We start from the raw sequence: 26822 nt of genomic DNA on the forward strand, positions 1-26822 counted from the left end.
AAAGGAGAAATTGACAGTAACACGATCATAGTAGGGGAATTTTACACCCCACTTTTACCAATGGACACATCTTCCCAAATGAAAATAAATAAGGAAGCACAAGCTTTAAATGATACATTAAACAAGATGGACTTGATATTTATACGACGTTTCACCCAAAAACAACAGAATACGCATTCTTCTCAAGTGCTCATGGAACATTCTCCAGGATAGATCACATCTTGTGTCACAAGTCAAGCCTTGGTAAATTTAAGAAAATTGAAATCGTATCACGTATCTTTTCTGACCACAATGCTATGAGACTAGATATCAATTACAGGAAAAAATCTGTAAAAGATACAAACACATGGAGGCTAAACAATACACTACTTAATAACCAAGAGATCACTGAAGAAATCAAAGAGGAAATCAAAAAATACCTAGAAACTAATGACAATGAAAACGCGACAACCCAAAACCTATGGGATGCAGCAAAAGCAGTTCTAAGAGGGAAGTTTATAGCAATTCGATCGTACCTTAAGAAACAAGAAACATCTCAAATAAACAACCTAACCTTACACCTAAAGCAATTAGAGAAAAAAGAACAAAAAACCCCCAAAGTTATCAGAAGGAAAGAAATCATAAAGATCAGATCAGAAATAAATGAAAAAGAAATGAAGGAAACGATAGCAAAGATCAATAAAACTAAAAGCTGGTTCTTTGAGAAGATAAACAAAATTGATAAACCATTAGCCAGACTCATCAAGAAGAAAAGGGAGAAGCCAAATCAATCGAATTAGAAATGAAAAAGGGGAAGTAACAACTGACACTGCAGGAATACAAAGGATCATGAGAGATTACTACAAGCAACTATATGCCAATAAAATGGACAACCTGGAAGAAGTGGACAAAGTCTTCGAAATGCACAACCTTCTGAGAGTGAACCAGGAAGAAATAGAAAATATGAACAGACCAATCACAAACACTGAAATTGAAACTGTGATTACAAATCTTGCAACAAAGAAAAGCCCAGGACCAGATGGCTTCACAGGTGAATTCTATCAAACATTTAGAGAAGAGCTAACAGCTATCCTTCTCAAACTCTTCCAAAATATAGCAGGGGGAGGAACACTCCCAAACTCATTCTAGGAGGCCACCTGCTTTGTTTTTCTTTATTATACTTATCAACCTCTGATGTTATTTTTTGTCTTGACTACTCCCCAGTAGAATGTGAGCTCCAAAAAAGCAGCTCAGAAGATGATTAGCAAGATTTAGGGAGGCAGAATGTGGGAAATCCTTGGTATGTTAATTGTGCCATGTTGGATTGAGAACTCTGCAGCAGGGAAGGTTTGATCCTGCCTGTTTCTTTGGCCAGCCTTGAGGACTTGGGCTGCAGCATGACTCCTGCTTCAGCACTGCAGCACCTGTAGCATATCAAAACAATTGGGCTTCTTTTATTTTGATTGATTGATTGATTTTATTTTTGGTAGGAAAATGGCTGAGTAATATTCCAGTTGCAATTAATATGTTTGATAAATCTTTGACAGTGAACTCTAGGCATTAGCTGATGCCTATTCATTGTGTATTTTGGAGCGAAGAAGGAAGAACCACAATCCAAGTAATATCTAATTATTTGGGGATTTGACCCATAATGTCCTCTTCCCTTTTCCTCAGTTATGATAAATTTCCAAAGCATTTTCTTCTTGTTAAACTAAGGAGGAGAAACATTTTTTTCCAGTTTGGTTTTACCTGTATTTATTCATTGTTCCCTTGACTGAATACTCACATAATTAAAATGATGAATAAACAGTTAAGTAGAAGACTTTGGCCAGCATAATAGACACTACCTGAATTTTCGTTTTCTGTGTTTAGCAAAGGAAAGTGTTAAGTTTGAATTTTGTTGAACATTACTGTTTTGTTTTTTTTTTCTTTTGTTCCCAGTCCCTTCTCTCCCCTCCCCCATGTCTCTTGATTCCTTTCTATTTTTACATTTCTTATTTTGGGAGAAACTTAAAATTGTATGGCCCTCTTTCCCCTCACTGTCCCTCTTCTTTCCCTCCCATCCCAACAAGTAGGTCTCTATTTCTTTTCTCATTTTGGAGTAATAACTTAACTTCACTAAAAGAGTCCTGAGTCATAGAATTGGGACATTCATATACTACTGCATGGACAACCCTAAAATATAGTTTTGAAATATCTATTTTTAAAAGATCTTTTTTCTCCCTATTTTCAATGCCTGGTAATTATCTACATCTGGATATATTTTAATCCTTCTTGCAAACCTGATACATTAAGACTCAGCTGAGTCAATGCCAGGCATGTGATGCACATTTAATGTTAAATAAATTTTTTGTTACAAATCCTCTCCTGTTCCATATTTTTAAAAGTTAGAACCTATGTATATACATGGGAAAAGTTTGCTAAATTGTAGCTGGCAGGGATGATAGGAGGTTAGGAAAAGGATGTGTAATTCAGGATGGTACGGTGAATTTACTCTTTTGAATCAGAAAGATTTGTATTTGAATCCAGGCTTAATGATTTTTGCTTTTACGCTATGACCTGGTGAACTTAACTTCTCTGAGTCTTTATTCCCTCATATGTTAGATTTGAATAATACTGTTGCACAGACTTGGCTATGATGAATACGTGGGAATATTTGTAAAGTAGCTTTTTAAGTTTTTTTTTTGGTGTGTGTGGTTTATGGGTGTATATGATCAGACATATATGTTATCATTGAACTCTTCTTTTTCTCCTTATCTCATCATCTGTCAAGCTTTGCCTGAAGAATCTTCGTAGCCTTCATTTTCTCTCTGCTGCCACATTCTTTGATCTAGCTTGCATGTTCTCCCTTATGTGGCTTTTTGGTCTTATGTGTGGCAAGGGAAAAATGGTAAAGAGCTCTGAGTTTCAATTCCAGTTTCTTCTCTTATTGAATAGTATATTCTGTGCGGTATAGTATAGTCCAGTTTCAAGAAGAGTTGAGATATTTATATTGATTACTTAACAGCAGCTCTCCACAAGGGGTATGCATTAGATTCCTTGTCTCCAGATACCTTTCATCTCTATTAAACTTTAAGCGTCTGGATGACAGATTCTGTGTCTATATGTGTTACACTACTGCCCCCTCAGTAGAATGGTACTTCGTACAGTGTGTGCTGAGCCCCATCTCCCTTTCAGATTTTGGGGAAATTGATTTGCATTTTTACAATGTTTAGTAAAATTTATAAAAAATGCTCCTGGTATGTTAAGCTAATCTTAAGTCATTTTCCATAAAATGTAGAATTTCTTATTTTTCTTGGACTCCAGGTCTGGTTTTTGACAGGCTGCTTTCTTGTCTACAACTTGTGTTTTTATGATAAACATAAGACTCAGATGTCAGGCTAGCTTTTCTTCTTGTAATGTTTGCCAGACATGGTTGTTGTTGGAAGACAGTTCTCCATGGGTCTCTCACATGTCTTGTATGTTTTACAAGCAGAGATGCTACTGACTGCCTTTTTTCTAGACTGTATTTTTCAAGGAGGTTTATATAGTGAGCAGCCTTGGAAGATAGAGTTATTGTTTCTCTCCAGAGCAAAAGGCAGGTTTGCTTGCTATTCAGTATAATAAAAAAGTCTCCCTTCAGAGTGTGTTTACTTAGTGTCCAGCATGGTAAAGGTAGTAGCACCCTACAGAGCAAAAGATAAGCATGTTTATGCCCATTATAAAAGGTTTGGGTTCCTAAGCTCAGGGTTTCTTTCATGGAACATGATCCACTGCATGTACAGTTGTCACCTGGCCATCTTTGTGTTACCCTATGAGAAATGGGACTCAGGGAACTGGCACAAAACCTGATACTGGTACTGCTATTGCCATGAGTAATAAAGTTCTTTTCTCTAATCTGTAAGTCTTGTGTCTGTCTTCAGCATCTATAAAACCGTGGTAGGATAATTTGTTAGTTTACGAGTGGGGTAAAATTTCAGACCCGTCACAGTTTTTGATAGTAATATGAAAGCCACTCTTTTCAGAACGCAAAATGGGCCCTCTACAAGTAATTCTTGTTAAGCCTTAATCTACATTAAGCCTGGGTCTCTGGAAAGGTACCTAGATGAGGCTAGAACTCAGGTTCCTTATGACTATACTGTGTTTTCTCTTTTCTCCCTATTTTTTTTTTAATGAAACTAAATTTATTCAAGTTCAAGGACTATCATTCTGAAATCATCTTTCTATGAAATGATGTTAACAGTGATCTATCTTTCTCTCTCTTTTCCCAAAATAAAAGCATTGCTATTTTATACAGTTAAGCTACACTGGCAAGTGTGTTGATTTGTTTACTTAACACTGAAGTTTGGAACGTATGTTATCTTCAAGAGAAAAATGGGGTAGTTGGGAGGACATTTCTTTTTAATTGGGTAACATGACAATCTCAATGATAAATAACCTAATAAACTAGGTAATAAAACATAGTATGTTGATGGTGACAAATGTTAAGGAGAAAGAAAGGGAGGACAGGACAGTGTTGAAATTTTAGGTAATGTTGGCCACGGAAGCTCTCACGGAGGTGACTTGAGTAAAGGTCTGAAGTTAAGAGACGAGCCATTTAACTCTCTGGAGGAAAAGCATTCTGGGCAGAGGGAACAGCAAGTACAAAGGCTCTGCAGCAAAGTGTTCCTGGTACAAAACATTGAGGAGGCTGATTTGTAATGCTTTGAAGACATATAATGAGAGGATTATAACGTTGCCCTTTGCTTAGCTATCTTTTTATTCTTCAACCAGAGCACTTACTTTTATGTTTAGGTACTTTTTCACTTGAGGAATGGGATTTCTTCCTTTAAAAATAATTTGAAAACTACTAAACTAGATAATTTTTCTTCTGCAGTGTTCTGTAGTTCTCCTTGTTGGTCTCTGTAAGCGCTCATTTTTCAGCAGTCAACATAAGTCCCACATCTGTGATTTTCAATTCAGCAGGTATCTGAGAGCTGTGTTAGACCTTACTTTACAGGCATACCTCGTTTTATTGTGCTTTGCTTTATTGCATTTCACAGATCATTGCATTTTTTACAAATTGAAATTTGTGGCAACCCTGCATTGAGCAAGTCTGTTGGTGCCATTTTTCCAGTAGCATTTGCTCATTTTATGTTTCTCTGTCACATTTTGGTAATTCTCGCAATCTTTCAAGCTTTTTTGTTATCTTTGTTATGGTGATATGTGGTTAGTGGTCAGTAACATCTTTGACATTACTACCACAACTTGCTGAAGGCTCAGATGATGGTTAGCATTTTTTAGCAATAAAGTGTTTTCTAATTAAGGTATGTACATTGTTTTCTTAGACCTAATACTGTTGCACACTTAATAGACCACAGTATAGTGTAAACATAACATTTTCATGTACTGAAAACCAAAAAATTTTTGACTCGCTCTCACTTTATTGCGATATTTGCTTTATTGTGGTGACCTGGATCTGGACCTGCAATATATTTGAGGTATGCCTCTGTATGACTTATGTTTTAACTCCCACATGGATTATTTTCTTTATATTTCTGTTGAAGAGAAGGGACTGAGGCAGGCTGGAATAGTTAGAGAATACCCTAAGATAGCATACAAACTAAAACATCTCTAGCCAAGGTCTCTATTTACCCTTTGTTACTAAATATAAAGGCTGGCTTCCAATTCTTATTGACCTTGAAAATTAGTGCCATACCATTTCCTCCTTGAAACGCCATCCTATCCCTCTGGCTGTACCATTTCTATCTCTCAACGATTCTTCTTTCCTTGGGTTTATACCTTGACTGTCCATGCTTCTTACTCCTTAATCTCTGGATACTCTGATCTACTTTATGACTTCAGTTACTATCTATATGTTGTTGATTCTCATATCAAAATTTCTAGTCTTACATTCCACTCTTGAGCTCTAAGCAGTTGTAATAAGTTGACTTCTGACATATCCATTTTGATGGCCATTGGGCAACATAGATTCAGATATCTAAAGCAAGGAATCTTTATTTATCTTTCTTCAAGAAAGGTATCTTTCTCCCACAAAGAAAAACAAACTTGTTCTTCCTCTTTCTTTATTTTGGTAAATAGTATTCTTGATCAGTTAAGCCAGAATATTTATGTTGATGCCCATTAGTCAAAGACCATCATGCCCACAGTGTACAAAATTGGGTTTGTTGATGCTTTCTGCAGCAAGGAAACCACACACCATAAGAAACCATGTATCTCAGCAAGACTATGCTGAACAAACTTAGAGAATATGGGCTTTTGTTAGATAATATTGGGGAGGATTCAGGGAATTGGTGGGGATTTGCTGTGGATTAGGTACTATCAAGGAGTGAGGGTAGGGCTTCCCTGGTGGCGCAGTGGTTGAGAGTCCGCCTGCCGATGCAGGGGACACGGGTTCGTGCCCCGGTCTGGGAAGATCCCACATGCCGCGGAGCAGCTGGGCCTGTGAGCCATGGCCGCTGAGCCTGCGCGTCCGGAGCCTGTGCTCCGCAACGGGAGAGGCCACAACAGTGAGAGGCCCGCGTGCCACAATAAAACAAAACAAAACAAAACAAAAAAAGAAGTGAGGGTAATTCTATGATTGGATATCTTAATAAATCTTACGCCAGAGGTGAGAAGACCAGGGTGAGGCTAAAACTGTAATTGGTAAAGAAGTAGCAGTCATTCGTGTTAGCTGGGGTTTTTTTGTGTGTGTGTGTGTGTGTGGTTGTGCAGAGATCTTGCTTTTGTCTATATTCAGACAGATTCAGATTGGCTTGGTTTTGCCTCACTTGCATCATGGTCTCAGAGGACCTTTTATCTGATGTTGGTGATCTGTGAGATTCCGTTTGGCAGAAAAGCATCACAGCCTAGCTATGAGTGCTAGGTTCCTTCTTAGCTATGAGGGGCTGCTTTTCTCTCTCTCACTTATTTGAAATAGATGTAAAAGATGAGGTAGTATATGGATAGCAGGAAGATGGATTAAGAGTGTTTAGACAGGGTGTATGAACAAAGAATTTACTTGTGATTGGTTGTTTATGTGTGAGAGGCAGTAAAGAAACTTATTCTGTTTGAAATACATCAGTAGAATCTAGTGTTAATGTTGAAGCAGAGATGTCTAGTTTGTTTATTCCTTACTAGGGGAAGAGGGGTTGGGGGTGGGGTTATGTGTCAGTCATATATTGGGCTATTTAAAACTAAATGTTTGCATACTTACTATGTGCCAGACATTAAGTGCTTGTGTGATCTCTTTTAATCTCTTGGGTTAATTAGGTTAGAAAAGAAGGATGCATAGCCCTGGCATTGGGAATAAGGACCAAACTGGAGATCCAAGTGGGGCTAGTGGTGTTAAGTAATATTTAAGAGTGTGAGTTTCATCATAATAGATTGGGTTTGAATCCTGCCACCACCTCCCAATTAGTAGTGATAAGATCTTGAGCAAGTTACTCAACCCCTTAGAACCTCTGTATTTTACAGATTTAAATGGGCAATAATAATAATACTGTCTTCAGATGACTGGCAATACTTGGTACTTAGTAAGCACTCGGTATACAGTAGCTGCTTTTATTACTTTTCTCTTATTGGCTATGTGCCTTTGGACAAATCACAAAACTCAGATCCTCAGTTCTGACGTCATTTTACAGGATTGGTATAGGGATCAAAAAGTGTAAATTGAAGCGCTTTAGAAAGAAAGCACTTATACAAATAAGATAAATGTTAATGACTAATATATTGTTTCTCAAGTGTTTGAATTTACTTGACAAGAAAGGACTGTGGTAGGGTTATGATATTTTTGGATCAAGTTATACAGGTTCTTGAATGTTAGGATGAGAAATTTAGATTTGATGCTGTGGACTTTAGAAGTTCAGCCATCAGATAGACTTTAGAGCAGGGGGATGAGATGATTCAAATGGTGGTTTAGGAAACTTGGAATTGGAGAGGGAGAGCCTAAAGGTTCAAAGACCAGATTTAGGAAGCTAAATTTCAGGCTAAGTAATGGTGGCCCAGATTAGTGAAATAATAGTAGAAGTGAAAAATCTGTGATGTTTCTAAGGAATTACTACAATATAATTATAAGCTGAATGTGAAGGCTGTAGAAATAACAATAAAGGCTTCTTGAACTTTAATTTTGGAAATGGATTGGTTAAAGTTATTTAGATGTAAATAGTTAATAAATTTGAAGAAATAACCGTGTTACAATGTACAGAATGACCAGAGACTTTCGGTTTTAGGTACTTATTTGGCTTTCCCCATGACATAGACTCAAATGTGTACTGTGCAAAAAGAAAACTGTTGGAAAAGGATACAGGTTTCAGTGGTAAGCTGTAAAGAATTTGATTTTAAGTTAAAGTAAGTATATGTATGTTAGAAATGTTGTGATTAAAATCTGTTTGCTGTGCTGCAGTGAGGGGTGAAATTACTTTGAAATGCTTCAAAAAATGATAGATGGATAGATATGTGATAAATCCAGTATAGAAAAATGTTAATTGTAGAATCTCAGTGGTGGGCACATGGATGTTCACTGTAAACTTCTTTAATCTTTTCCATGTTTTTGAAAGTTTTAATAATAAAATGTTGGAGGAAGAGTGGAGATATAAACTGTTTGCTAAAGGCTAGTCTTGAGAATTTCTCTTCACTGACCTGACACTTTTGTTTTCTCTATAGGAACTTTCCGCTGTACTTTTTGCCATACAGAGGTAGAAGAAGATGAATCAGCAATGCCCAAAAAAGATGCACGCACACTTTTGGCAAGGTTTAATGAACAAATTGAGCCCATTTATGCTTTGCTTCGAGAGACAGAGGATGTGAACTTGGCCTATGAAATACTTGAGCCAGAACCCACAGAAATACCAGCCCTGAAACAGAGGTGAGTATAGGCCCTGTGCTCTTACCAAGAACACTTTTAAGCTTGCCCTTGTTTTAACTACCTGTACTTTGGAGAGCAGGATTGGGTAAGTAATTTACCAGGAGACTAAAAACTATAAGATTATGTGGATTCTAAGCTCTGCCACACATGTCGTATTAACTTGTGCCTGTGATGAAATTTGTTTGTACTGAATGCAGAACAGTATGAGCCCTAGGCAAAAATCTTTAAATAGTCAGGTTTGACTTTTAAGTACTCAATCTGCTTGGGCCCACTGCAACTCAGCCAATTGTTAGTTAGTCCTAAATTGGTTGTGCCTTTTGGGGATATCTGAATTTTCCTAGTCAAGTTCTGAAGGCTGAAGTTCTTTAAGGAATACAGCTTTCACTTTTTTTGTATGTTTGTTTTTGAAGTTTTTAACCACACATTTCTTGCCTTCCTTAGTTTTCAATGCAACTTTCTTGAAAGCGAAGTATAGTGGGTGTTACCTATGGGTTAATACTTCTTACTGTGGCTCCCTATTTTTGTCAGTGTACCCTAATTTTTGAATTGCAGAGGCAGCCTTAATTTTGCCATGCCATAAAAAGTGGCTTTTCTTCTTTGAAAAGTATAACTGAGAATTGAGGTCAGAGAGTACTCTCCTATTCTTTCCTTTTTCTTTCTTCTTCCCAGTTTCAAGCTGAGGGCTTTTAGAGTTTATACCCGTCTACTCCCTTCCATAGAACACAGTAGTCCAAGTTGTAACTCTATAGATTTTGGGAGCACTCTTAGTATTTTGTGCCCTCTGGTACTGATGCTGCAGAAAAGCCAGTTCTGGGCAGTCCTGAGCAAACTGAGTTTCTTTTTGGTGGTTAAAAACAATCCAGTTATACAGAAGGTTTTGTATCTGTACAAGTTATTGTGAATTTTCTTTTCTAGCATCTGTGTCAGTTAGGATACCTTTATCTGTGATAACAGAAAACCAACTAGAAGTAGCTTCAACAGTAGGAAAAACTTTCTAGCATGACCAGAAGCCCTTAGGTAGCACAATTCAGAATTAATTCCACAGCTTCTCATCTTCAAGGATCTAGATTTGTTCCATACTTACTCTGCCAAACTTGGCCTGTTGGTTTTCCTCTTGGCACCACCAGGGGAGCTAGCCTAAGGTGGTCACATTTAGATGAAAATGTTCAAGCACAGAAAATTGGACCATCCCTTCCTTGTGTCCTGTTTTAAGATGGAAAAAAGCTGTAACATAAGACTTTAAAATATAGTAAGACAAATAGGTAGATTGGGTACAGAGAGATGGCCTCGTAGGCCTAGACTCAGAGTGGGCCAGCAAATAACTGATGAAAAAGCTATAGGAAAGAGTGATTTACAAAGCAGCCCTGGTACAGCTAAAGGCAGTAGTTACAAGGCATGGATTAAGTGACCAGATCAGCATGGTTTGTACAACTAGAGAGGGTGCATTTTTTTGATAGAAAAAGTGGCAGTGGGTCTGTAGATATCCAGAGGCAGAACAGGAGGGAGGGATGGGATGAACCCACGATTACCTCCAGAGGTTGGTCAGAAACACAGTATTCTCAGGGAGAGATGTAATGGGCCAGTCAGAGACATGTATACGTCAGAGAAATCTCAACTAAACATGAGACAAAACTCAAGTAGATGTGAGTGGGCCCAGGAAGAAATGAGGAGCAGTGGAGTAAGCAGATATGAAGTAGGACCAAAGAGAAGGAAAAACAGTGAATGGCTTCTGAGAGAGAGAACTGATACAGAACTTAAAGATAAATGAAGAAGTATTGCTTAGGCTCAGAATGAGACACAGGAGACAATCCAGGATTCATGGAAAAGATTTAGGAAAAATGGCAGAGAAGTAAAGGAGAAACATAGGGCCAAGAGAATCAGTCAGCAGACACAGAAAGGAACACAGCAAAAGGTATGGAGAAAGATACAGAACAGGTACTAAATAAGCAGGTAGTTCATGAAATATGAAGATAGTTTGTGCAATAAAAGAGCTGTCTAAACAGAAAGGGAGGGACAGTCATGCCTAGAACTTGATGCAGAAAAGCATCAGTAGCAGGCAAAGAAAGACAAGGTGTGAGCTTAGACACACAGAAAATCAGGTATATTCAAAAGAATGTGGAGCACATTGAAAGTGAAATGATCAGATAAAACGGGGAGCAGCAGAAAGGCTGAAAACTCATAGAGATGAGGAAACGTTAAGTGACTAGAGAAAGATAAGGAATGATCCAACCTGGAACAGACTAAGAAGATCATGGATAGTAGAAGTAAGAAACAAAAAAAATAGACCCAGAAACAGATCATGGTTGCTGTGGGGTAGAAATAATGGTTGGGCCTGGATTTGGAGAGTCAGCATTGGTGCAGAGATGGACAGATACAACTTGAAAAGAAACTGATCTCTGCATAAAGATTTGCCTTATTTGGTGAGTCGCAGAATATTAATTCTGAGTTGAAGTCTGGCTTTGTAGAATACTATTCTAGCTTCTCAGCACACAAAAGAAAGGGAAAAGCCCACAGAACTACTTTGAATTCTTCTGGGTTGAGCTGAGAGCATGCTTTTTAAAATATAACATGTGTTTTATTTTGTTTGGGGTTTTTGTTTTGTTTTTAAACAAAATACTCATCAAAGATGTTACTGGGAGAGATTTTCACCAGACTAGTGTCTTTAAGTGGATTATGTCACTATTTCATTCTCCCCTCTCTCTAAGTAGACTTATTTAAACATCTTAATCTGTACAACCTCAATCATTTATATACACCTAATGCATTTATATACACCAGAGGATTCAGTGTTTGAGAAACTTAAATATAAATATGATGAGTTGTTCTAACCAATGTAACTTTCACCCTGTGGTATAAGAGCGGATTTTCCAGAATTATGAAAGCATGTGTGCATGATTGCTAGATAGAATTTATATGTAATTCTTCAGTAACTACTTCCCCAGCTGCCCTTCTTTTCTAGCACCAAGACTTCAAGTTTTCTTCTTCCCTTCCTCCTCTAATCTTGTTATATAGCAAGGACCGTGCAGCAACTGCTGCTGCAGCTGCTGGCCTGGCAGGTGGGCACCACCGGGAAGCATGGGCCACCAAGGGTCCCTCTTATGAGGACTTATACACTCAGAATGTTGTCATTAACATGGATGACCAAGAAGATCTTCATCGAGCCTCACTGGAGGGGAAATCTGCGAAAGAGAGACCTATTTGGTTAAGAGAGAGCACTGTCCAAGGAGCATATAGTTCTGAAGAGATGAAGGAAGGTAAGAGTAGAAGAAGTAAGATGAATATGTCTTGGGTATGGTAGAAAATGAACTTGACCTAGGAAATCACCTAGAATTTAAAACAATTCTTAGTTTTATTGGAAACCCACTGTGTCTGTTTTGTAAAACAATTGCATTATAGCAGGAAGTAAATTGAGCAATAAGCATTAAAACCAACCAGTATACTTGTATTAAACTTCAACTTAGTTGAAAAAACAGACAGCTTTTTAAATTTCCATTTTAGATTTAAGAAATTGTCATTTTTTATGTTAATTTCTTGAAAAAGTACTCTTGTGTTCAAAGTGGCCAAATTCATTTCTTCTTTAATCTTCTCTTGCCCTAACTTGCACGCATTTTTGTTTCTTTGAATTAGGAGCCATAACTATATACTAGTTATGTTGTCTCCTCATAAATACCAAGGAGATGCGCTACTTGAAATATATAAAAAGATACCAAATGAGTAAAGACAAGGATTCTCACCATCCAAGAAGATTGGCAAAACTTTATACTAGAAGATTTTGGAAATCTCTGTGAGCCCTGAAGCGTTAAGAATTATATAATAATCAGAAGCTTGAGAACTGCACGATTTTACTTTTTAAATGTTAGTCTCAAATTACTGGATTCAGAGACTTTGGGTGATGATGGTTTAGGACTAGGTAGAAAATGGGAGACTAAAACTGGATAAGTATTGCTCAGAAACTGGGAAACAGAGGTGAAAGAGGGAGTCTGTCCCTCTGGTTAGATTTCATCAGCATTAGAACCTACCCGTCCCTATTCCTAGGTTATGTATCATTACTAACGTATCACTTGAGTCTGTTTCTTTAATACTAAAGAATCATCAGTAATTAAAAACCACTTGTTTTTTGACTTTTTTTTCTAAACTCTTTTTCCTTCATAATTAGCGTTTCATTACTGTGTATGCTGAGAATTGTAAAAGTAGTGTGGAGTTGGGTAGTCATGGTAAAAGCAGATGTGTGATTCTCTAGTGTGATTCTCTTTGGTGTTTTAATTCCAACCAGAAAAAAGTTTTCCTTGGCAATCATACTTTACTCTCCCTCCTTCCCACTGATTACCTTGGCTATGAGGTTTAGTTATTTTGGTGCATATTGGTTTAGGTTACATAGTAGTTAGGCTGTCAACTATTTAATAGGTTCGTTTTCCCCAACTTGGCTTCTTGCCTGTTCTTGAAGCAACCAAGCCTTTTTTTCTGTGAACTTAGGAACAAAATTGAATGAAATAAAACTATTGTTAGCAAGTATTGTATACAGTTAGGCTCATATGTTTAACAGTCAATGTTTATAATTCCTAGAATGGTACAACTTGAATCATAAGGGCTTTAAATAAGTCATCTAGTCTACCCTGTTCCCTTTTGTGAATATTTCCTTCTATGTATAAAATAGGATATGCTTTTATGTCTAAATTTGTCTTCGTTAGGTTTTATTATAGTTGAATAGGCTCTATCCAGTGAATGTGTGAAGTGAGTCTTATTTGTCCTACACTTAATTTTCCTCAGAGTTCAAGTTATTTTAACATCTTTCAGAATTTTATAGACTTCAATCATGTCCTTATTACTCTACTGAAAGTTCTAATTCCTTTTGATTCTACTTTCCTTACAAAGGATTCTCTTCCCCCAAGCCATCTCCACCTACAGTTTTTGTCTTATTTTAATTATCTTTTTCTGGACCATCTCCAATTGTAATATACTTTACTTGAGACCTAGTGACCAGAGCAATATATGTTATTTATGCATGAATTTATCATTAATTATTTGAGTTTTATCTCAAATATCCTTCTAGTTTTTACATGACAGTTTATTGCTTTGCTTCTGGAAGCATATTAAGACCAATAACTTTAGAATTATGTGCAGAGATTTTTTTCAGACCCTCTCCTGCCCTTTATTTGATAACTTGGATAAGGTTTTTTAGTATATTTTAGATTACTTTTCTATAGGCAGATTTTCTTACACTTGCCAATATTGAAATAGATCTGCCACTTTTCTGCCCACTTATACAACCTTCAGCTCTTCCTATATTTTTTTGCTATCAGTTTGGCCTTTAAGAACCCAGAATTGCTTAGCATCATCAGTGAACTTGACAGTTTCCCAGGATACATCTTCGTAATTTGTAACTCTATTAAATAAGACTGCTCCTAGAACTAGTGTTTCTACCTTACCATCTAGAAATTTGTTCATTTATCCTTATTTTTTGTTTTCTGTCTTCATCTGTAACAGAATAATTCCTTTTTTGGCTAAATCTCTCAAGAACCTTGTCAGAAATCTTTCAGATATGACTTCATTTAATTTACAAAACTAAATTGCTTTTCCTCTAATTTTGTATTTACTTTAAGCATTATTCAAAATACTATGTTGGTAATATTAAGGTATTTGGAAAATTCTTTTCGAAGTGTATAAGTCTTAGAGACTTGCATACATTCCTTGTCTTTTTTTCCTTTTGAAATACTGCATTGGTAATAAGGGCTCTAAGGAGGAGGTTCAGCCTTTGGCACTATTTTAAAATGGTTAAGTTTGATTTTAACCCTCACTTTTACATCCATGTTATCAAAAGCCTGTTTTCTCTAATCTAAACTTTTAACTTCTCAATTCCTGTTTCCCTTTCTCTCTCTTATGTGCCCAATATCTTATCTCAGGAATTCTATACTTTCTAAAATGTCCAGGGTTACAACTAATTCATCCTAATATGTTAATGAGAAGATGCTTTCACTTCATCCATGGCCAGAATTGGCCATTTCTGGGTCTTCTCTTGATAATAAGTAACACTAATCTAAGTGCCAGGCCTTCACAAATATTCACTTAATACCCACAATAATCCAGTCAGGTAGATACTGTTTTTCCCCCTTTTTGTACTTGAGAAAATTGAAGCAGAAAAAGATGAAGTAACTTGGCCAAAATCATACAGCTAAAAGTGTTAAGAGTCAGGATTTGAATCAAGGAGTCAGGTTTCAATCAACATTTTAAATTCTTTTATATATTTAAATGGCATTATATTTTGTATTATTTTCAGAATATAAATGTTTTTCTTAAATTCTTCATCTGTAATATGTACACAAAATGATAGGAGGTGTGTGGTGGGAGAAGTTTCATTTCTGATACTAGATTCCTAGATAAACAGTTCAAAGTACACTTAATTTGCTTCAGGAAAATAAAACTGCCATTTATTTACTCATTCATCAAATATTTATTCAGTGCCTAACAAGCAATAGGCACTATTCTGGATGCATGGGATATATCACTGAATAAAAAAGGTAAATATCTGTTGTGGAGAACCTACAGCTGTGGAAAGTAGGTGACAAAGACAATAGACATAAATTATTATGTTAGAAAATAAATGCTATGGGGAAGAAAATAGAGCATTGGGAATATAGAGGTAGGGATGAATTGAAAGAAGGTGAAATCTGAGTGAAGACGTGAAAGATGTAAGGGGGTATGGATACCTAGAGGAAAAATATCCCAGGCAAAGGAAACTGTCAGTGCAAAGGCCCTGAGGTAGGAGTGTGTGTGTGGTGTGTACAGGGAATACCATGGAGGCCACTGTGACAGGAGCAGAATGATGAAGGGATAAGTAGGTGGGCAGGAGGAGTTCAGATGATGTAGGACTTTATATGCCATTGTAAGGCCTTTGGCTTTTACTCTGAGTAAGATAAGGAGCCGTATTTTGATGTCCTATTATGCCAGCTACAAAATTGGTCCTTCATAGACATTATTTCATTTTCTTATCCAGAGCCCTAGAAGACAAATGCTTTTATTATCCCATCTTACAGAAAAAGGTACCAAAGTTTAGAGACTAAATAACTTGCCTAAAGTGTTACAACTTGCATGTGGAAGAACCAGAATTCAGATCCAAGCCATATATTTCTTAAAACCCATGTACAGTTGACCCTTGAACTGTGCAGGGAATAATCTGAGTATAACTTAAATTCATGGTTTCTCCACCTCCATGGATTCAACCAACCATGGATCATGTAGTACTGTAGTATTTACTATTGGAAAAAAAAAATCCATGTATACGTGGACCTGCACAGTTCAAACCCACGTTGTTCAAGGGTCAACTTAACCATTATGCTACTTAAGTTCCAGTTTGTGAGAAACATTTTGAATATCTTGTGGACAGTAGCTCAAAAAATGGAACCAGTGAAGTCTGTGTTATTTTATAATATTATCCTATATTTAAATATAATATATTAAAATATTATGTATTTTGTTACTTATAAAGGAATGCCTTTTATGTTTAAGGGTACTGACTTTCTGGTTTTTTCCCTTCCAGGTGGCTTAGATATAGACTCGTTTCAGGAGCGTGAGGAAGGCCGTGCGGGGCCAGATGATAATGAGGAGGTCATGCGAGCACTGCTCATTCATGAGAAGAAGACCCCCTCTGCCACAGCAGGCTCAGTGGGGGCAGCTGCTCCTGTGACCACTGCCAATGGCAGTGACTCTGAGAGTGAGACCAGTGAGTCAGACGATGACTCTCCACCCTGTGCTACAGCTGTGGCTGCACATCATGGGGAAGAGGATGAGGAAGATGATGAATTTGAGGAAGTAGCAGATGACCCCATTGTCATGGTGGCTGGCCGTCCGTTCTCCTACAGCGAAGTGAGCCAGAAGCCAGAGCTGGTGGCCCAAATGACACCAGATGAAAAGGAAGCGTACATAGCAATGGGACAACGCATGTTTGAGGACCTCTTTGAGTGAGCTTTCCCTACCTTTTCCTCCTTTCTCTAATGTGCATTTAAAAAGAAATTCCCTACCTTTGAAGAAAAGTGTTCAGTGGCCTTCTGCCTCTCTTGATGTAAATCAACTGTTAATCTTGTGCAAAGAGTAATGGGAGAGAGAGAAAGTTTGATTTTTATGCCAGAAACTTCTCCATGAGGTAGGTTGGCTATAAGCATACCCTTTCCTATTACTACAGTATTAATATTTTGCTGTATTTCCCTATCTCACCTTTTTTCTTTCCCTTTTAAGACACATTTTTCTCCCTTCTGAAATGAGTGAGAGAAGTCTAAAGGTAAATTCTTCATGTCTGCCTGTAGAAGCCCACTTTGATAGGTTACAGTAATTCATTGATCACATCCTTTTTATTTATTCTGACCAAGCATTCCAAAAAGCTCCTGATATTGCTGCCAACCAAGCAGCTTGGCAACAGGCAAATCATTGATGAAGGAAATAAAAAAATCTTAAAGCTTCATATTGCTTCACAGTTTAGGATGGAGTCAATATGTAAGGGGAGGTGGAACTGTGTGTGGAAGAAGGATGGTTATGCGTAAATCTCATGATTAATATCTAAACCAAAATTGGTGTCTTTAGAACTGACTTGACTGACAGATATTATTGTTGTGCATAATGCCTTTTGGTTTGTATGTTAGGTAATAGAAAACAGAAAATGTGTTTGGTAAGCCCTTAGGAAGAAATTAGAGAAAAAACACAGACTTAGGATAAGGAGTCCATGTAAGGGGTTGAAGAGTGGAGAGCACTGGGAACAGTACCCTTTAACATTGTCTGAGTGTGTGCTGATTTGGAAATCCTTTATATAAAGCTGAGACTGGTCCCCTTCTTTTTCAGTTCTTCCACAGTGCTATAAATTGTTTAAAGAGGCCATTCCAGCAGAAATCAGCATATAACAATTGATTACTCCTCTCTCTTTTTTTTTTCTCTCAACATTATTGATGACCTTGTCTCTTTTGATTCTTGTCAGGAATGGTATTTTAGAGTGCATCCAGTATATCATTGAGCATTGTAACCTCAAGGAAAATACTTTATTTTTGGTTCTGATATGTAGTATGGTATTATTCCTTAAGGCAGAACTTTAAAGAACTTTCATACAAAGGTCTACAACAATTGTATTTTTTATAATATTTTCCCTTGCATTGTCATTTTAAGTATTTATCATTTTATAGTACATGTGTAAAGTTGAGATAGATTTTAAACATCTGAGCCTTGTATAAAGTAATGGTTCATTTACCTGGGTTGTATTATGACTGAATATTGACAATAAATCTATTTTATACTGACTGAAATTTGTTATTCTAGCTCTGTAACATCTTTACATAATTAAAATGAATACTCTTCCCATTTAAAAAAAAGTGTTTCAGGGCTTCCCTGGTGGCGCAGTGGTTGAGAGTCCGCCTGCCGATGCAGGGGACGCGGGTTCGTGCCCCGGTCTGGGAGGATCCCACATGCCGCGGAGCGGCTGGGCCCGTGAGCCATGGCCGCTGAGCCTGCGCGTCTGGAGCCTGTGCTCCGCGACGGGAGAGGCCACAGCAGTGAGAGGCCCGCGTACCGCAAAAAAAAAAAAAAAAAAAAAAAGTGTTTCAGAATATTTTCTCTTATTGGTCATGTTTCAAATAATAGATGCAATTTTATGTAGTCTAAACTTTTTCTGGCAATAAGTTGCCTCAAGAATGACTTTATGGGAGGAGCTTCAAGATGGCGGAAGAGTAAGACGTGGAGATCACCTTCCTCCCCACAAATACATCAGAAATACATCTACATGTGGAACAATTCCTACAGAACACCTACTAAATGCTGGCGGAAGACCTCAGACCTCCTGAAAGGCAAGAAACTCCCCACATACCTGGGAAGGGTAAAAGAAAAAAGAGAAAACAGAGACAAAGAATAGAGACAGGACCTGCACCAGTGGGAGGGAGCTGTGAAGGAGGAAAGGTTTCCACACACTAGGAAGCCCCTTCATGGGCGGAGACTACGGGTGGTGGAGGGGGGAGCTTCAGAGCCATGGAGGAGAGCACAGCCACAGGGGTGCAGAGAGCAAAGTGGAGAGATTCCTGCATAGAGGATCGGTGCCGACTAGCAGTCACCAGCCCAAGAGGCTTGTCTGTGCCCCTGCTGGGGCGCGCGGGGGCTGGGAGCTGAGGCTTGGGCTTTGGTCGGATCCCAGGGAGAGGACTGGGGTTGGTGGCGTGAACACAGCCTGAAGGGGGCTAGTGCACCCACAGCTAGCCGGGAGGGAGTCCGGGAAAAAGTCTGGACCTGCCGAAGAGATGAGACATTTTCTTGCCTTTTTGTTTCCTGGTGCACGAGGAGTGGGGATTAAGAGTGCCACTTAAAGGAACTCCAGAGATGGGCGTGAGCCACGGCTATCAGTGCAAACCCCAGAGACGGGCATGGGACGCTAAGGCTGCTGCTGTAGCTACCAAGAAGCCTGTGTGCAAGCACACGTCACTATCCACACCTCCCCTCCCGGGAGCCTGCGCAGCCTGCCACTGCCAGGGTCCCGTGATCCAGGGACAACTTCCCCAGGAGGACACACGGCGCACCTCAGGCTGGTGCAATGTCACTCTGGCGTCTGCCACCGCAGGCTCGCCCCACATCCGAAATCCTCCCTCCCACCCCCACCCCCCCCAGCCTGACTGAGCCAGAGCCCCCGAATCAGCTGCTTCTTTAACCCCGTCCTGTCTGAGCAAAGAACAGATGCCCTCAGGTGACCTACATGCAGAGGCGGGTCCAAATCCAAAGCTGAACCCCAGGAGCTGGGCGAACAAAGAAGAGAAAGGGAAATTTCTCCCAGCAGCTCAGGAGCAGTGGATTAAATCTCCACAATCAACTTGATGTACCCTGCATCTGTGGAAAACATGAATAGACAACGAATCATCCCAAATTGAGGAGGCTTTGGGAGCAACGATATATATATATTTTTTCCCTTTTTCTCTTTTTGTGAGTGTGTATGTGTATGCTTCTGTGTGTGATTTTGCCTGTATAGCTTTGCTTTTACCATTTGTCCTAGGGTTCTGTCCGTCCATTTTTTTTAATTAAAAAAATTTTTTTTAGTAACTTTATTTTATTTTATTTTATCTTCTTTTTTCTTTCTTTCTTTTTTTTTCTCCCTTTTATTTTGAGCTGTGTGGAGGACAGGCTCTTGGTGCTCCAGCCAGGCATCAGGGCTGTGCCACTGAGGTGGGAGAGCCAAGTTCAGGACACTGGTCCACAAGAGACCTCCCAGCTCCACTAATATCAAATGGCGATAATCTCCCAGAGACCTCATCTCAACGCCAAGACCCACCTCCATTCAAAGACCAAGAAGCTACAGTGCTGGACACCCTATGTGAAACAACTAGGAAGGAAGGAACACAACCCCATCCATTAGCAGAGAGGCTACCTAAAATCATACTAAGGCCACAGACACCCCAAAATACACCACCAGACGTGGACCTACCCACCAGAAAGACAAAATCCAGCCTCATCCACCAGAACACAGGCACTAGTCCCCTCCACCAGGAAGCCTACACAACCCACTGAAACTTAGCCACTGGGGACAGACACCAGAAACAATGGAAACTACAAACCTGCAAGACTGCGAAAAGGAGACCCCAAACACAGTAAGTTAAGCAAAACGAGAAAACAGAGAAACACAAAGCAGATGAAGGAGCAAGGCAAACACCCACCAGACCTAACAAATGAAGAGGTAATAGGCAGTCTACCTGAAAAAGAATTCAGAATAATGATAGTAAAGATGATCCAAAATCTTGGAAATAGAATGGAAAAAATACAAGAAATGTTTAACAATGACATAGGAGAACTAAAGAGCAAACAAACAGTGATGAACAACACAATAAATGAAATTTAAAATTCTCTAGAAGGAATCAATAGCAGAATAACTGAGGCAGAAGAATGGATAAGTGACGTGGAAGATAAAATAGTGGAAATAACTACTGCAGAGCAGAATAAAGAAAAAAGAACTGAGGACAGTCTCAGAGACCTCTGGGACAGCATTAAACGCATCAACATTCGAATTATAGGGGTCCCAGAAGAAGAAGAGAAAAAGAAAGGGACTGAGGAAATATTTGAAGAGATTATAGTAGAAAACTTCCCTAATATGGGAAAGGAAATAGTTAATCAAGTCCAGGAAGCACAGACAGTCCCAAAGAGGATAAGTCCAAGGAAAAACACGCCAAGACACATAGTAATCAAACTATTAAAAATTAAATAAAAAGAACAAATATTAAAAGCAGCAAGGGAAAGACAACAAATAACGCCTAAGGGAATCCCCGTGAGGTTAACAGCTGATCTTCCAGCAGAAACTCTGCAGGCCACAAGGGAGGGGCAGGACATATTTAAAGTGATGAAGGAGAAAAACCTACAACCAAGATTACTCTACCCAGCAAGGATCCCATTCAGATTTGACAGAGAAATTAAAAGCTTTACAGATAAGCAAAAGCTAAGAGAATTCAGCACCACCAAACCAGCTTTACAGCAAATGCTAAAGGAACTTCTCTAGACAGGAAACACAAGCGAAGGAAAAGACCTACAAAAATAAACCCCAAACAATTAAGAAAATGGTAATAGGAACATACATATCAATAATTACCTTAAATGTAAATGGATTAAATGCTCCAACCAAAATACATAGATTGGCTGAATGGACACAAAAACAAGACCTGTGTATATGCTATCTACAAGAGACCCACTTCAGACCTAGGGACACATACAGACTGAAAGTGAGGGGATGGAAAGAGCTATTCCATGCAAACGGAAATCAAAAGAAAGCTGGAGTAGCAATTCTCATATCAGACAAAATAGACTTTAAAACAAAGACTATTACAAGAGATAAAGAAGGACACTACATAATGTTCAAGGGATCAATCCAAGAAGAAGATATAACAATTGTAAATATTTACGCACCCAACATAGGAGCACCTCAACACTAAGGCAAATACTAACAGCCATAAAAGGGGAAATTGACAGTGACACAATTATAGTAGGGGACTTTAACGCCCCACTTTCACCAATGGACAGATCATCCAAAATGAAAATAAGTAAACACAAGCTTTAAATGATACATTTAACAAGATGGACTTAATTGATATTTATAGGACATTCCACCCCAAAACAACAGAATACACATTCTCAAGTGCTCATGGAACATTCTCCAGGATAGATCATATCTTGGGTCACAAATCAAGCTTTGGTAAATTTAAGAAAATTGAAATCGTATCAAATATCTTTTCCGACCACAATGCTATGAATCTAGATATCAATTACAGGAAAAAATCTGTATGAAATACAAACACATGGAGGCTAAACAACACACTGCTTAATAACCAAGAGATCACTGAAGAAATCAAAGAGGAAATCAAACAATACCTAGAAACAAATGACAATGAAAACACTATGACCCAAAACCTATGGGATGCAGCAAAAGCAGTTCTAAGAGGGAAGTTTATACCAATATAAGCCCACCTTAAGAAACAGGAAACATCTCGAATAAGCAACCTAATCTTGCACCTAAAGTAATTAGAGAAAGAAGAACAAAAATCCCCAAAGTTAGCAGAAGGAAAGAAATCATAAAAATCAGATCAGAAATAAATGAAAAAGAAACAAAGGAATGGTTCCTTGAGACGATAAAAAAAATTGATAAACCATTAGCCAGACTTACCAAGAAAAAAGGGAGAAGACTCAAATCAATAGAATTAGAAATGAAAAAGGAGAAGTAACAACTGACACTGAAGAAATAAAAAGGATCATGAGAGATTACTGCAAGCAACTATATGCCAATAAAATGGACAACCTGGAAGAAAGGGACAAATTCTTAGAAAGGCACAACCTTCCGAGACTGAACCAGGAAGAAATAGAAAATATGAACAGACCACTCACAAGCACTGAAATTGAAACTGTGATTTAAAATCTTCCAACAAGGAAAAGCCCAGGACCAGATGGCTTCACAGGCGAATTCTATCAAACATTTAGAGAAGAGCTAGCAGCTATCCTTCTCAAACTCTTCCAAAATAGAGCAGAGTGAGGAACACTCCCAGACTCATTCTATGAGGCCACCATTACTCTGATACCAAAACCAGACAAAGATGTCACAAAAAAAGAAAACTACAGGCCAATGTCACTGATGAACATACATGCAAAAATCCTCAACAAAATACTAGCAAACAGAATCCAACATCACATTAAAAGGACCATACACCGTGAACAAGTGGGGTTTATCCCAGGAATGCAAGGATTCTTCAATATATGCAAATCAATCAACGTGATACACCATATTAACAAATTAAAGGTGAAGAACCATATGATCACCTCAATAGATGCAGAGAAAGCTTTTGACTATATTCAACACCATTTATGATAAAATCCCTCCAGAAAGTAGGCTTAGAGGGAACTTTCCTCAACATAATAAAGGCCATATACGACAAACCCAAAGCCAACATCATCCTCAATGGTGAAAAATGAAACCACTTCCACTAAGATTAGGAACAAGACAAAGTTGTCCACTCTCACCACTATTATTCAACATACTTTTGGAAGTTTTAGCCACAGCAATCAGAGAAGAAAAAGAAATAAAAGGAATCCAAATTGGAAAAGAAGATGTAAAGCTGTCACTGTTTGCAAATGACATGATTCTATACGTAGAGAATCCTAAAGATGCCACCAGAAAACTACTAGAGCTCATCAATGAATTTGGTAAAGTAGCAGGATACAAAATTAATGCACAGAAATCTCTTGCATTCCTATACACTAATGATGAAAAATCTGAAATTGAAATCAAGAAAACACTCCCATTTACCGTTGCAGGAAAAAGAATAAAATATCTAGGAATAAACCTACCTGAGGAGACAAAAGACCTGTATGCAGAAAATTATAAGACACTGATGAAAGAAATTAAAGATGATACAAACAGATGGAGAGATATACCATGTTCTTGGATTGGAAGAAAAAACATTGTGAAAATGACTCTACTACCCAAAGCAATCTACAGATTCAATGCAATCCCTATCAAACTACCACTGGCATTTTTCACAGAACTAGAACAAAAAATTTCACAGTTTGTATGGAAACACAAAAGAACCCGAATAGCCAAAGTGATCTTGAGAACGAAAAACGGAGCTGGAGGAATCAGGCTCCCGGACTTCAGACTATACTGCAAAGCTATGGTAATCAAGCCAGTATGGTACTGGCACAGAAACAGAAATATAGATCAATGGAACAGGATAGAAAGCCCAGAGATAAACCCACGCACATATGGTCACCTTATTTTTGATCAAGGAAGCAAGAGTATACAATGGAGAAAAGAGTCTCTTCAATAAGTGGTGCTGGGGAAACTGGACAACTACACATAAAAGAATGAAATTAGAACATTCCCTAACACCATACACAAAAATAAACTCAAAATGGATTAAAGACCTAAATGTAAGGCCAGACACCATCAAACTCTTAGAGGAAAACATAGGCAGAACACTCTATGACATAAATCACAGCAAGATCCTTTCTGACCCACCTCCTAGAGAAATGGAAATAAAAGATAACCCGCAGAATGGGAGAAAATATTTGCAAATGAAGCAACAGACAAAGGATTAATCTCCTAAATTTACAAGCAACTCATGTAGCTGAATATCAAAAAAACAACCCAGTCCAAAAATGAGCAGAAGACATAAATAGACATTTCTCCAAGGAAGATATACAGATTGCCAACAAACACATGAAAGAATGCTCAACATAATCATTAGAGAAATGTGAATCAAAACTACAATGAGGTATCATCTCACACCAGTCAGAATGGCCATCCTCAAAAAATCTACAAACAATAAATGCTGGAGAGGGTGTGGAGAAAAGGGAACCCTCTTGCACTGTTGGTGGGAATGTAAACTGATACAGCCACTATGGAGAACAGTATGGAGGTTCCTTACGAAACTAAAAATAGAACTACCATACGACCCAGCAATCCCACTACTGGGCATATACCCTGAGAAAACCATAAATTCAAAAATTGTCAAGTACCAAAATGTTCATTGCAGTTCTCTTTACAATAGCCAGGACATGGAAGCAACCTAAGTGTCCATTGACAGATGAATGGATAAAGAAGATGTGGCACATATACACAATGGAATATTACTCAGCCATAAAAAGGAACAAAACTGAGTTATTTGTAATGAGGTGGATGCACCTAGAGACTGTCATTCAGAGTGAAGTAAGTCAGAAAGAGAAACAAATACCGTATGCTAACACATATATATGGAATCTAAAAAAATGGTCATGAAGAACCTAGGGGCTTGATGGGAATAAAGATGCAGACCTACTAGAGTATGGACTTGAGGATACGGGAACGGGAAGGGTAAACTGGGACAAAGTGAGGGAGTGGCATGGACATATATACACTACCAAATGTAAAATAGATAGCTAGTGGGAAGCAGCCACATGACACAGGGAGATCAGCTCAGTGCTTTGTGACCACCTAGAGGGGTGGGATACGGAGGGTGAGATGGAGGGGGATGCAAGAGGGAAGAGATACGGGGACATATCTATATGTGTAACTGATTCACTTCGTTATAAAGCAGAAACTAACACACCATTGTAAAGCAATTAAACTCCAATAAAGATGTGAAAAAATATATTTTTATATATATATATATATATATATTTTATGTTTGGTAGAATTCAACAGTGAATCCATATGGTACATGGCTGTCTTTGTTGGAGTTTCTAGATTTGTGATTCAATTTCTTAATTTTTTAAATCTAATCAGATTTTCTATTTTTTCATGGTTCAGTTTTGGTGGGAGAATTTCCAGGAATTCATCCATTTCACCTGGATTATCTAAAATCTTGATGTGCAATTGTGCATAATATACCCTTAGCATCCTTTTTATGTTTGTAAATTCAGTAGTAATGTCAACACACTTATTTCTTATTTTAATAATTTAAATCTTCTCTCTTTTTTCTTAGTCAACTTATTTGAAAATTTGTCAGTTTTCTGGATCTTTGCTAAGAACCTACTTTTGCTGATTTTCTTTGTTGTTTTTTCTCTCCTCTGTCTCCATTTTAATCTATAGTATCTCATTCTGTTTGATATATTCAAATTTAATTTTCCCTAGTTCTTTAAGGTGTATAGTTAGGTTGTTGATAAATATATTGGAAATAAATTTTTATTTGATGTAAAAGAAAAAAAAAAGAATGACTTTATGTACCTCGTGCATATGGGGCTATTCAACTTTTAAACATTGTTTTCTAAACATTCATAATTTAGAAAGAAGTTCATTTAAATAAAATAGTAATCAGATGTTAAGTTTTAAAATGTAGTTGTAGGTGAACTCTCAGCTCTTCATTTCAGTGAATATATGTTTCTTGTTATTGTTTTTTCTTGAATCCAACTTACACGTTCTGCTTCCTAAAGCTACTGTTCTGTTTTTCTTATCCATTATCTACCAACTTCTTAAAGACTCATCTAGACTTGTTGCGTATTTCTTTCATCTTCCTCTTGCAGTCTGTGTTATGCCCTATTACTACACTGAAACAGCTTTCTCCAGTCCTAATTGTCCAACCTAACAGCCCTTTATTTCTCAATCTCTTTGGCTGCTCTTTAGGATTTGGTGCTATAAACCCACTTTTTCCTTGAAACATGTTCGTTTTGTATCCTAGCCATTACACTGGCCAGGTTTCTCCTTACTTCAGGAAGCCTCCCTGCTTCCCTGGCTTCTTCACCTCTCCTCTGCACTACGTATACCGACTCTCACAGTACTATGGACACAAGTCTGTGTAGCAGAGCTTCACTGAAGTTTTTGTAGTAATGGGCAGGGGGCGGGCAGTGAGAGGGGTTTTTGTCTCAGCACTGAAGAGTCAAGGTATGAGTGGATTGTATACATCCTTGTTCTTCAAGAGTGTCTTTGCCATTCTCACATATTTCATCCCAAGTAGAGTGCTGCCTTCCTTGCTAAAATTTCAGCTTCCTTTTTCTTTCTCATTATCACCCTTTTCTTTCCAAAGACCTTGGAAAGTTATAAATGTATTAGAGAAGATAATTT

At 38.0% G+C, this 26822-nt stretch overlaps 1 protein-coding gene across 4 annotated transcripts in view; it reads left to right on the forward strand.

The window, feature by feature from the left end:
- The window catches only part of GTF2E1 (general transcription factor IIE subunit 1), a 48545-nt gene that overhangs the window by 16853 nt on the left and 4870 nt on the right, over nt 1-26822 (forward strand). For 2 of the 4 annotated variants that reach the window (XM_060010726.1, XM_060010727.1), the window contains exons 3-5: nt 8602-8803; nt 11816-12057; nt 16338-16758. In XM_060010726.1, the coding sequence (XP_059866709.1) occupies nt 8602-8803; nt 11816-12057; nt 16338-16758 (865 nt within the window). Of the gene's footprint in view, nt 1-8601; nt 8804-11815; nt 12058-16337; nt 18134-26822 lie in introns of those variants that run through there. The other 2 variants (XR_009519249.1, XM_060010728.1) reach the window with 2 other exon arrangements.

The sequence above is a fragment of the Delphinus delphis genome, chromosome 4 (genome assembly GCF_949987515.2).
Source record: "Delphinus delphis chromosome 4, mDelDel1.2, whole genome shotgun sequence".
NCBI classification, from domain to species: Eukaryota; Metazoa; Chordata; class Mammalia; order Artiodactyla; family Delphinidae; genus Delphinus; species Delphinus delphis.